General features: G+C 50.8%; 3 protein-coding genes across 3 annotated transcripts; all 3 read left to right on the top strand.

The window, feature by feature from the left end:
• Positions 1-253: 253 nt before the first annotated feature.
• On the top strand, positions 254-1,183 carry AA0111_g12847 (hypothetical protein; the record flags this gene model as incomplete). Its single annotated transcript, XM_028646878.1, has 1 exon — positions 254-1,183. The coding sequence occupies one exon, from the start codon at positions 254-256 to the stop codon at positions 1,181-1,183; it is 930 nt and encodes a 309-aa protein (XP_028499547.1).
• A 3,883-nt stretch (positions 1,184-5,066) lies between these two features.
• AA0111_g12846 (hypothetical protein) lies at positions 5,067-6,352 on the top strand (the record flags this gene model as incomplete). Its single annotated transcript, XM_028646877.1, has 3 exons — positions 5,067-5,289; positions 5,339-5,409; positions 5,456-6,352. The coding sequence occupies 3 exons, from the start codon at positions 5,067-5,069 to the stop codon at positions 6,350-6,352; spliced, it is 1,191 nt and encodes a 396-aa protein (XP_028499549.1).
• A 3,079-nt stretch (positions 6,353-9,431) lies between these two features.
• On the top strand, positions 9,432-10,237 carry AA0111_g12845 (hypothetical protein; the record flags this gene model as incomplete). The annotated part of the gene is made up of 3 exons (XM_028646876.1): positions 9,432-9,569; positions 9,620-9,742; positions 9,791-10,237. 3 exons carry the CDS (start codon positions 9,432-9,434, stop codon positions 10,235-10,237), a joined length of 708 nt encoding a protein of 235 aa, XP_028499548.1.
• Positions 10,238-12,106: the final 1,869 nt, after the last annotated feature.

Below are 12,106 nucleotides of genomic sequence, written 5' to 3'. Positions count from 1 at the left end.
TTAATCTATTGTATTAATATCTATATACTATTTTGTTACGTGGTTGAATTATATGCTTTAAGAGGTGCAGAAGGTTGGTGGGGCTCGCAACTCGCTTGGATTCGCAACTCGCTTATAATCTATGTTATCTCCGCAATCGATTCACCGGCTTCTTTTATATAGTATCCAAATGCCGCCTTACCACTATGAGGATCTCTAAATCTGGGCTCTTGCACATCATAGTCTTTCCCTTTTCTCGTTATCTATCATCTCGATGAAGTCTTTTCGCCTCACCCTTGCGAACAATGGCGTAGTGCAAGGTGCTCACGCCATCCCAACCCAATCGCCTTCGCCGGTGGAACACCGCCCACTGATCGTTGCTCTCCATGGAGGTGGTTATGATCATCGATACTTCGATGCTATACCAGGATACTCTGCTTCCTTGATGAGCAACGCACTTGCTACTCCCTTCGTAACGATCGACCGTCCTTCCTACGGTGGCACGAGTTCAATACTGCCAATCCCATCTGGGTCTGATTTCACAACGGAGAGCGCCATTCAACTACATCGATTCATCCTTCCAAAGCTCTGGGAAGAGTTTGGTGTTCCCAATGGCTGTACTTGCATCGTTTTGCTGTGCCATAGCCTCGGTGTTATGCCTGGTATCGCCGTGGCAGCGCTCCATGGTGACGAGAGGACACTAAACTACCCATTAGGAGGAATCATTGCAAGCGGTATGGGAAACACACAATCTCAATCAGCAAGAGAAAATCCTCCTCAGTATCCTCTCGTAGACGATAACCATGCGCTATGTCCCACCGAGCTGAAAGATGCTGTCATGTTCAAACCCGGTACCTATGCGCCAGATATGTTGGAACAAACTGAACGTCTAAATGCGGCATGCCCTATCCCGGAGATTGCGGGGTTCGTAACGCAGTGGATGCCTGCTTGGAAGGAGAAATGGGCGCCAGCTGTGAAAGTGCCTGTTATGTACTCGCTAGTGGAGGATGATCCATACTTCGAAGCTACGCAAGAGGAGGTTGATCGCTGTGTGAAAGCTTTCACAAACAGCATTAGAGTAGAGGGAAGTCTGATTCGAGGCGCTCCGCATTGCGTGGAGCTGAGTTATTGGGCGCAAGGATGGTATGCTCGGTGTTTTGGCTTCGCACTGGAGTGCGCTGCTAGTTTCGCTGTTCCTGGTTAGTATATCTGAGTCTGCCCTCTGCCCTACCTAGAGGTTCTATAATGTAGACGCATAAGGAGAGCAACATGTCGCTTCGGGTCTAAATGTTACCAAGGTGATGCATTGCAACAGACATTGCATTCATGCCCTGATGTAGTGTCAGTGTGATAGCTTTGTTGACGAGATTGAAGAGCAACATGATATCCCCGGTCAACCAACGCGAATAGTCTACTAGTCATCGACCTTCATATTCTGGCTACTCTCTTGGGTCGGTTTGACTTTTTTGTTTTGCACCTAGGCAGTATTCTGCCTTCAAGTCATCAGACCATGAAGAACATCTGCTTTTCGTACCACGGATTGATTGTTTCTCTCGGTCAAAGATATCTTCCCTTGAAGTGCGAAGACGTACGTCTGTGACTCATGAGAGAGACTTTGCAGTTGCGCCTCCATGTCAGCGCTTGGAGCTTGAATCTTGAGAAGTAACTAGCATCACTACCTCCCCACAAAGACGCGAACACATGTCAAGCTGTTAAGGCAATCTCGACTTGGAGCGACTCGATGTCTAGATGTGGAATGTCGTTAGTCAGTTGATCGGTACGTCCTGTAAATCATATACTATTCGCAGTGACTGCATCTCGGTGACCTGACTTGCATCATCCAAATGCAAAGATTTGACATCATTGTATGGTCGGTAGCTTATTGTCTGTGTCACCGCGGTGCCACTGGACGAACTTTGGTGGCAACCTTTACACCACCACATTATCTGTATACTAGTCGTATACCTTTACGCTGATCGTGAACAGAGAGTTTGGACTTCGCCTTCAATCTCCAAGTCTGTACTCGATACAAACAAGCAGTGTCGCTAAATGATTATTAATCTCCGTCCATAGCCACGGAGTTTTGTCCGGCAAGCGCTATGCATCGATTGCTTTTTCGTTCTAGTTTCTATGACAGATCAGCAGGGAGACGCGAATCTATGCAGCGCACCGATAGCCGGGTAACCGGCTTCTAGAGTTTGGAGGCCGGTTGAGAGGCTGAAGCCATTGGCCTTGCGGTCATAGGGATCTCACAGGCATGGGAAGGATCCAGATGCTCAGCAAAGGCCTTGACATCCGCAAGTAAGCATTGTCGAACACCTACTACAAGAATCTCGACTTCTAAGTGTCTGCTCTGTGTTGCAATGCGAGCGATGTCGTCGTTGAGTATTGGATTATGACCGGTATGCATCGCCACTAGATGATTGAAGACGTGAGCGCCAATGGGCAGGTAGCATCAGCGACTCAACCTTCCTGTGCACTGCAACAGCATCTACACGTTCTTGAGATGGTGTGCTGATGCGATGTGATATGTCGGTTCGAAGCTTTTGAGGTAGTGGTTGTAGATCAGGGGCCGTTGATCGTTCCCGATTTCCCGCGGGGTATAGCCCTGAAGCTTTCAGAGGTGATCCAGGGTCATGCGCCGCGTACCTGGTGTCAAATGTTTGCGCATTCACAAGTCGCAATAAGAGGCACTTCGCAGATCCGCCGAGAAAACTCACTAGCTTGTGCTAGGATTATGCTTCAGTCAGATCAGCTTCCTGCAGGGTTTCTGACGCCATTTTCGCTTACCTGGGAATTCCCAACCGCAAAGCTGCCAGTTGTCGGACCAACGGCGTGCGCGTCTTTGTGTTGGATTCATGACAGTCCTGATGATGCATACTTTATGATGCTTGTGACCTGACGATGCCAGGTGTGTGTGCTCCAGCGGGGTGAAGGCGAGGGATCCCTCGACGGCGTGCTAGCCGACGTGACAACAGGAGACACCTGCAGCAATCCTGCATCTATGGGATAGTTCAGAGATCTACGCGGCGAGCAGAGAGATGCAGTTTGACGCACCAACTCATCATGTTCGCGGACAGCTCAGCTTGCACGAAACGAGTATACGAGTTTTACGGTCTGGGACGGGTCTAGTGTGCCAAGATGAACACCGTGCACGAACGCTCCGTACCGGCTAGGGCAAGATCGCGTTTCACAAGATGCTCCCGAAGTTCCCGGATCGTCTCCCTTCCAGGCACCGACTCGATCCAATGTACTCTATGCAACAAGATCATGACGCATCACTACGAGGTTCCATGCTTGCCAAATAGAGCTCGCAACCTACACCAGGAGCTGGTGTTCACAGAGTTGGATAGGATGCATTACTGACTTAGCGCAAACTTTCTAACCGACCCTGTCAAAGGCGTGCAGCAGCAGGATTCTCATTTCGTCCCGCATTATGCTCGCAGCAGCACAGCTTCTGCATTGGCCACGGTTCCTGAGGCATCAGTCGAATTTGAAACGGACCTTACCTCACATACAATCCTCCAGGAAGACTCCTTCAACGCGAATGTCGCGTGGTTTGGAATCTCAGACTGCCTCATTCTTCCGCAGTGTTCAATGTTTGATCGCATGTTAGAGGGAAATCGCAGCAACCTCAGCCAAATCCCTTTTACGGTTTCGTGCGGTGCTTGCGACACACAATACTGCAGCCCAAGCCGCAAAGTCCTCTGTGCTCGTTGAGATGACCTCGGATATGCTAACCCGTAGTGTGGCGGCTTTGTCGTTTACTCGGACTTCTGCCTCACGGGAAGGTTCAGAGAGACCTGGGGAGCCTTGGCAGACGATGAACGGAGGTGACCCGGATCGGCAGCGTCGTGCCACATGTGTAGGTATACATCCGTTCAACTATTTGCAAGGCCTCTCTCGAACGGCGGACCAGAGCGCAAGCTGGAGGTTGGTAGGCTATAAGGCAGCCAGATACAATAGAGTTTGCCGTCCGATTGGCAGGGATTCTTCTGGGCATCAATAAGTCGCCATTATTTCCTCTAGCGCTGCACTAAAACTGTGGACAGAGTACACTACACGAATTAGCCGGTATTTGGTGGCACCACTGTATGCCGCGATCAAGCTCAAGCGGTACCCTACTCGGTGTTCATACTGCGACCCACAGCATGTGACGGCCGTATCGGCCATAGACACGCAAATTCAATGGACATGGTCAATCGACGGTACTCAATGCGAAAAGCTCAACCAAAGATGCGTTCGAGCTACAGCTCCCCGAGGCTTCAAATTCACAACGTAGCAGAATGACTTCACGGGTATATGCTCACGAACGGCTGCACGCCAAGGAGTCAATTGATCGCTGTGATACAACCGCATGCGCACGGTCTTGGCCCACCATTTTTTCAGTAGTGAGCGTGGTGTGTCCATCCAGCGTATCTTCTTGCGCGATATAGGACGCGCCACGTGGGAGCTCATTCGTCGAGCATCTGCGTGATCTTCACCCGGTAAACCGACGGCCTAATCCCAGGTTTCGACAACGTTCATCATATCGACGACAAGGATCGCCACAAACCATGGGAAACACACGCTGTGCATCATGCAAGTGAATTCCGTATGTTGCTTGCCGTCTGATCACTCTCGGTAGGCCGAGTGTACATGACTATGCCTGTCACTGCAGCCGTTCGCTTCGAAGATGTACCCCTCGAATTTGAAGCATTTACGCGTCTAGGCAGGAGTGTATAGTCTCATTGGCTTAGATTCAAGTCCTTGCCGTCCGCTAGGTCTAGCTCTTCCGTTAGGGATGCCGTCTCCCCAGATCTCCCCTGCGCTCGCTCTCCAAGGTCTGATCCATCGTCAAATTTTAAGTTTCGGATACCTCCCTAAACAACCTGGCATCCCAGTCTTGTGTAAACTGGCGCACTAGCCCGTGCGGCACTCGTAGTTCAGGTACCTTTGGGCGCAAGGCCTGGCATATGTACTCCTCCACAGACGGGTGCCTGCGGATACATATCTAAAGGAGGGTCCATGGTGAACCCATCGCACCTGTCCCACACATTGACAAGTTACGTGTGTTCCATCGTCTTTGCCTTCTCTTCATAACTACCATGGATCCAATTCCACCGGAACAGTTGGCTGCCTTGGCCAAGGAAGATCGGGGTCCGCTCACCAAATCTATCGTTGTTGCTTTTACATGCATAGCGGGGATTTGTGTTGCCCTGCGTATCATCACTCGGCTCCGATTCTTGGGAAGATCATTAGGATGGGAGGACTACGCCATTGTCGTCTCTATGGCCCTGGCTATTGCGACTGGCGTACTCCAAGTCATGCGTAAGACGCACGCTGCGCTCGCGACGAATCGAATGTTAACCCAGTTCAGAGGCGGACGCTGGCAACGGCAAGCATGCAGTCTTCATCGAGTTTCCAGCTGGAGTTGAGAAGATTCTGATCGTAAGCATCTGTTATCCATATGCGCTTCGGATCTAACGTCAGGTAGTACTTATTCTGGAGTATCATCTTCTACAACACCAGCCTCATGTTCACGAAGATATCCATCCTTCTACAGTACGGCCGAATCTTTACTCTGCGAGAAATGCGCATACCACTCCACATCGTCATGGCCGTCTGTGTAGCTTGGGGTGTTACTACGCTCTTCACTTCGATCTTCACATGTGTCCCTGTCCATGCCTATTGGAAGATATTGGAGCAGCCCGGAGCGAAATGTATCGACAACAAGACGATTTGGTATGTGAACGCCAGCATCAACATCTTCACCGACCTCATCGTGGCCTTCCTTCCCGTTCGTGTCATTTGGACTCTCCAAATCGCATTGCGCCAAAGGGTCGCGCTTATGGCTATCCTTACCATCGGTTGGTTTGTCTGCGTCGTATCGATTCTACGCCTACACGCTCTCATCGTGCTTGTCGACCACCCGGACGACAACACATATTACAGCGCACCGACAGCCTACTGGTCCGCAATCGAAATGAACCTAGCTATCGTATGCGCATCGCTTCCTGCGCTCAAGCCACTGGTTGTCAAGATCATCCCCGGCTTCTCTTCCACAGTCCCATCCGGCCGATCATACGGAAATGGATACGGAACTGGCACCATTGGCAGCAGTGCGACCAAACATCGGAGCGTCCATGGTATCAGGAGCACTGCAAGACACACGGACGAAGACTTTGAACTGGCACTGGGCCGGCCAGATAGCACGACACCTTACGAGACAGGTGCCGATGGAGGGGGCATGTTTGGAAAAAACATCTATGTCTCGCGACAGTTCGAACAGCATTTTGAGCAGAGCTCGCGGATCAGTGACAGCGAGAGCCAGAAAGATTTGGTCTCAGAACGCAAAGATTCGCAGTGGTCGTCCGGCAACAGTCAGTCTTGAAGAGTATCTTTCTTTTTGGTTGCAATGAGGATCTCTACATAGAATCTACCATGTTTCTTCAATACTTCCAGCTGCGCGTACACTTTGGCCGTTTGTCCTGCATCCCCTGACCTACGCTTTCTACCGTAAACCGCACGGTGGGGTTGCGTCGTGCCGATGTGCAAAGACTTCCGTCTTGGCTTCCCGGGACTCTGACACAGGGTCATACCGGTGCACGAGATAGCTCTCGTCGTGTTTTCACCACTCGTTTATGTTGTCGAAGTCCGGTGTCTCCTGTATGGCAGACCTGAACGCCACGCACTATTAACCGTCATCGCGTAGGCGAAAGAGAACGCCACCCGGCGGAAGGCTTGCAAAGGAGACATCCTGAAAATACCCACAATATCAGCCTAAGAACGACCCGTCTCTGGCTGTGCAAATGTGTACCGAGGTACGTATCTTCACGCTGGCCAATCAGACGAAACCTGCCCGAAATGGTAAAGCATTAACCCTCAACATTAACGCTCGTCGAACATGACCAGCCGCCGTCATTTGAGATCAACGCACCTGTTAGGGCGTTTCCACGAGGCCATTATCTATGTAACGTTGTTAGTGGTGCTAAAGGACGATGAGATCGTAGATCACACCCTAACATCTCCACGTCTATCGCTCGCTCGCCTCTTTCGAGCCTGTTCTCCGGCTGCGGCCCGACTGTCAATCGGCTCACATTGCGGTTTTTCACGACTCGCTATTACTGAATTTTGGGTCCTCAGATATGCGAGCACACAAGTCATGTCAAGAGAAGGTCCGATACTGCCGCGGAACGGGTCGCCGGTTCACTCGCATCTCAGCGGACTCTACTCCGCACCAGCCGCGCCTTGCTTCCTAGGGCGCGAAACGCGTGGTGAATTTGGCATTCTACGTCAAGGTGCATCGGAGCCCCTTTGCGCTAAGATCGGGGATCTGCATACCTAGGTAGAGAAGGACCGGAGAACCTGGGGAACCACAGCACTGGGTATGTCGTGCCTCAATGCTGAGATTACTCATCTCACATGGAAATAACGATATTGGTGACGCGATTGGTGCAGTAAGATAGGCTCTAAATGGCAGCACGACGCTATCTCGGTATGTACCGAGTGAATCTGCTCATGTGTCAGTATCCTCCGGCTTAGTCTTGCCAGTGACTGTCGTAACATGACAAACTTGGTCTACATACCCATCACCTCAATTTAGATACAGCCTTGCCGACCGACTGTCAATGAAACGATTTATCCAACTTCCGAACCACGGGACTGTTTCAAGATCCGCATACAGTCTCGTAGCGGGATGCTGAGATCACCTATCGATGTATTGATAGGCCTACAGTTCTAATTCAGTCGAAGACTGCTTTAGAGGGCCATCGTTGCTCACTACAGATGATCCTTCGAGCTGCTTGCATGAGCCTCCGCAAGGTTCAGGTTCGAATGCGATTAGATTGCAGATCTTCCGTGCTGTCGTACGACAATTTTAGTCGAAGCGTTAAGCGTGCTGCGAACATCGCCAAAGCTTCTATCCGCGTCGCCTATGTCAAACCTTCGCCTCCTAAGTTGAACTCTATTTTGAGCGTATCGCGTATCGCGTATCGTCCAACATGTCCTAACATTGCGATCTGCATCGCTAGAATGTATCTAGAAGGCACAGACGTCGACGCATAGCTGGTTGAGGGGCTGAGTACACCGTAACTAGATGTGTGTAGCGACGTGGTATTGCCAGACACACACGTCGGGTACAAGCGATTCTGTGTGATTCATATGCGCAAGTGCTGAACTCTGCAGTCATGCTAATGCCCTACATTCGCTCTATCTGTCCAACAATTCTGATAATACAGTTTTCATCCAAGCCCGATAGCCTTCGTGATGCCTTCGAATGTGGTGCAGAGAAGTTGCCAGCACAATCCTACCACTGGATGTGCTTGGGAATCAGTGCGCCATGAGCAGAGACTGCAACACGTATGAGTTACTCCGTGTGGCTGAGAACCTTCCACCGCGTTACTGCGATGAAAGTGCAAACAAGCTGTTGTCCAATGAAGGTCTGCTAGAGCTGTGTGCGGTTGTAATTCTAGAGGTATCGCGTCTTTAGGACAAACATCAGGTATACCAATATTTGTCGTCTTGGGATCAAAACGCGCGGCAGCCTGTGGGTTGTTGACGTGGGTTCGTCGGGTTCCCTAGTAATCGATTCCGTGCAGCGGGCGGGGGGTTGCGGGCCCCCGTTCTCGGGCCTCGAATCTCCCCGAGCTGCCGCATTCCGTCTCCCATTTCCTCATCCCGCACTTCGAGAACCTCGACTTCATCAGAACCGAAAGCCGCGCAATCAGAAGCGCATCGATCTTCTTCATGTGCTTTAACATATGGTCTTCCAGGTGTTGACCCAGACAGGCTCGGAGTAGTTGACCACAGTAGCACCTTTGCCTGCCTTCGCGTCACTTCCAATGTGAATTTCGTGCGCCGACCTCGAACAGCAAACGCAGGCTCCTAATGCAAGGAAAGAGAGAGCTATGTACGACCTAGAGTGACCCTGTCCGCACTGGCTATCCTGCAACCTGAAGGTAAAGTAGCTAACCACTATGGGCACGGACTTGGGAGAGCCGCATTTATTGCTTTACAAATGACACTTACCCTCGTGTGCCTAGCCACCGAACGCACGCAGAAAGATGCAACGAAACAGCGACCTGTACTAAGTCTAATGTGCAACTACTTAAGCACGAAAAAGCTAACTGTTGGATCCACAAGGAAGGTGTAGATTGTCGCATTGCGGGGCGCGCCATGTATAGATGAATCGCTGCTCTTGGGGCTCTGTCCACAATAACGACCAGACCCCGTGACAAGATAACTTGAGCATCATCGCAGACGGCACTGACCATTTCCAAGCGCTTTTGTGAGCCCCCTCATCTAGACGGAACAACTCAGTTTTGTAATAGATTAGGCTACATCCTCCCGTACACACAGAACATACACCATGGAACCTACATAAGTCACACTACGCGGTGTGCGACACTGCGATTCACGATACGCATTATTCTTCACGTGAAGGAAATTGCCTAGCCTACAATTCAGCAGCCATGCACATCACTTTCACCTCAACCTTCCTGGCTCTGCTCTCCGTGACAGCCATAGTGGTAGCAGCTCCAACGGAGCTTGCAAGTCGTCAATCTACGGTGCGGATCATGGCTCTTGGTGATTCCATCACCGGTAGCCCAGTACGTACTTGGTCTTCGACTACCTCAGCTCGTTATTGACAGTAGTCTAGGGCTGTTGGCGGGCTTATCTTTGGCAGAAGCTTCAACAAGCCGGCATCAAGAACACCGACTTCGTAGGCACGTTGGCCGGCCAGGGCTGTGGCTTCCAATACGATGGCGAGAATGAGGGACATGTAAGATTCCAACTCCTTCTTTGTACGACGATTGGCTTACAGTTACAGGGTGGTTTTCTAGCGGTAAACATCGCGAACCAGAATCAACTACCGGGTTGGCTTTCATCCACCAAGCCCGACATCGTCATGATGCATCTGGGTACGAACGACGTTTGGAGCAACCGCTCGCCCCAAGAAATCACTACCGCATTCAGCAAGCTTGTAGACCAAATGCGCGCTTCGAAACCTACCATGAAAATCCTCGCCGCGAAGATCATCCCAATGAATCCGTCCAACTGCGCCGAATGTGGGCCACGCGTCGTAGCTCTGAACAACGTGATCCAGACGTGGGCAGCAAGTAAGACGACTACGAACAGCCCCATAACGGTTGTGGATGCATGGACTGGATTCAACACTAATACAATGACTGGCGATGGTGTTCACCCGAACGATACAGGCAACAAGAAGCTGGCAGACACTTGGTTCCAGCCGTTGGTGGACGCTATTAGAGCCTGATAAGCACGACAACAATTTGGTGCTCACTTGCAGACTTGTCAACAATCAAGCCAAGCAAGCTGGGTACCCCAGCTTGGCTTGATTGTTGGGTGCCTCTACTTCAGCTTAGCTTGATTGGCTTGGTGGGTTAAAACAAGCCAGCTTGATTGTTTGGCTTGATTGGCTTGATGGTCAAAGCGTTTTTGAGGCTATACAAATAGGTGGTATTGGCTATATCGTGACTTTTTTTAGAGTTGAGTTTCCGAATCGCTGTTAGTATTGCTGCTGTCTCCAACGTCCCACGCGCTTACGCCGTACAACGCCTCTATCTCATCGTTAGTTATAGAGTTTCTGTTGTTGAGTTTATCGTCGCCTAGACCAGCTGTACGCCACCGTCGTACGCACTGTATTGCCGCCAGAAGTCGTGGTTGTATACCTCGTCGGCGAGGCTCTAGGAGATCACCCAACTCGCTGAACATACGCTCACACTCGCAGCTCGACGCTGGGATAGACAGTACGTCAAGCGCAAGCTTGCTGAGTTGAGGATAGCGATCCCGCATCAATAACTAGTATTTTATTGGGTTGTTGGCGTACTCGCTGCCCTTCTCCACCCGCCGCTCGCACAGCTTCTACTGGGTATACTCGTCGTCAGCTGCCTCGTCGCTGTTGCTGGCAGTTGTAGGATTAATAATGCTGTCGATTGCGTCGTCTATATCGTTCGATAGTACCTTTAGGCGTCGTACAGCTAGTTAACTGGTATTGTATTGAGCCTACAAGCCGCGGAAACTGAGGTTGTTGGACTCAAGCTAGCTGGGTTTCTCAGTACCCTAGGATTTGTCGCAATACGATCGGTAATACGGGTGGAGTATCGTAGCTGCGTAGTAGGCGGGCGATAGGTCTAATTTAGAGTAATACTCGCTGGCTTTCGCCTACGCTGCGCGCATGTTAATCGCAAGGTGGTCCTCGGGCGCCTCGTCGTGGGCGTTATACTTAACGGCCTCGTAAGCTAGTACGCGCGATTCGTAGTAGTTAAGTATATACTCGAATACTAGGATAACTTCAGCGATACAGCTAAACCTCCCGCTGTTGCCGCGCCCCTCAAGGCGCTTTGTAGCAGCTTTCAGCGGCTTTAAAGCGTCTATATACTCCGTAACTACCGCCTAATCGTGCGTTGTAAGGCCGTCCGATCTTATCTAGTGTGGCGCGTGAGGCAGTTTGTTGCGCCGCGACTTAGCGTAGGTATCCTCGTCCCGTATACGCTTTATATGGTGGCTGGCGTACGCGTTAATCGCTGGTTGAAGCTGTACAGCGCGCTCAAAGCACGAGTAGAAGGAGTTCTAGCGTGTAATAACAGGCTTGACGGGCTTAAGGATCTTGCGTTTATCGGGAGGTGCGTTAGCTGGTAGCTCGCGATAGGCAAGGCGCTGAAAGTCAGCAAAAAGAGCGTATTGCTGTGGTGTTTTAATGTAGTTGACGATACCTAGGAGTACGCCTAAGGGCCTATCGCGCCTCTACTCGCTCATATACTCGCTTTTAGCAGTAATCTCAGCGGTATTGTTGTTGTACGAGGCACTGTTTTCTCCCTAGAGGAGCATCTGGCCGACAAGGTTAATTGTATGAGGACTACAACGGAGGCGGCGATGGCGTAGGTTGAAGCCTATTGTTAGCGCAATTGCGTCTATCGCGGTGTTGTTATTGCTTGCGTTGTCGAGTACGAAGTAGCTAATACGTTAAGCGTTTATACCGAACTCTTTCAACGTTTAGATAACAACCTTTGCCATCCTATGTCTACTGTGGGCGCCTGTCAACTGCGGCAGCGCGATAGGTAAGTCTACAATATCGCCTTGCTTGTCAACGTAGTGGGCAACGATACCCAAGAACCCACGCTTG

This window comes from Alternaria arborescens, assembly GCF_004154835.1.
Source record: "Alternaria arborescens strain FERA 675 chromosome Unknown contig_118, whole genome shotgun sequence".
Lineage (NCBI taxonomy): Eukaryota > Fungi > Ascomycota > Dothideomycetes > Pleosporales > Pleosporaceae > Alternaria > Alternaria arborescens.
This window is presented reverse-complemented; position numbering and strand designations above follow the sequence as displayed.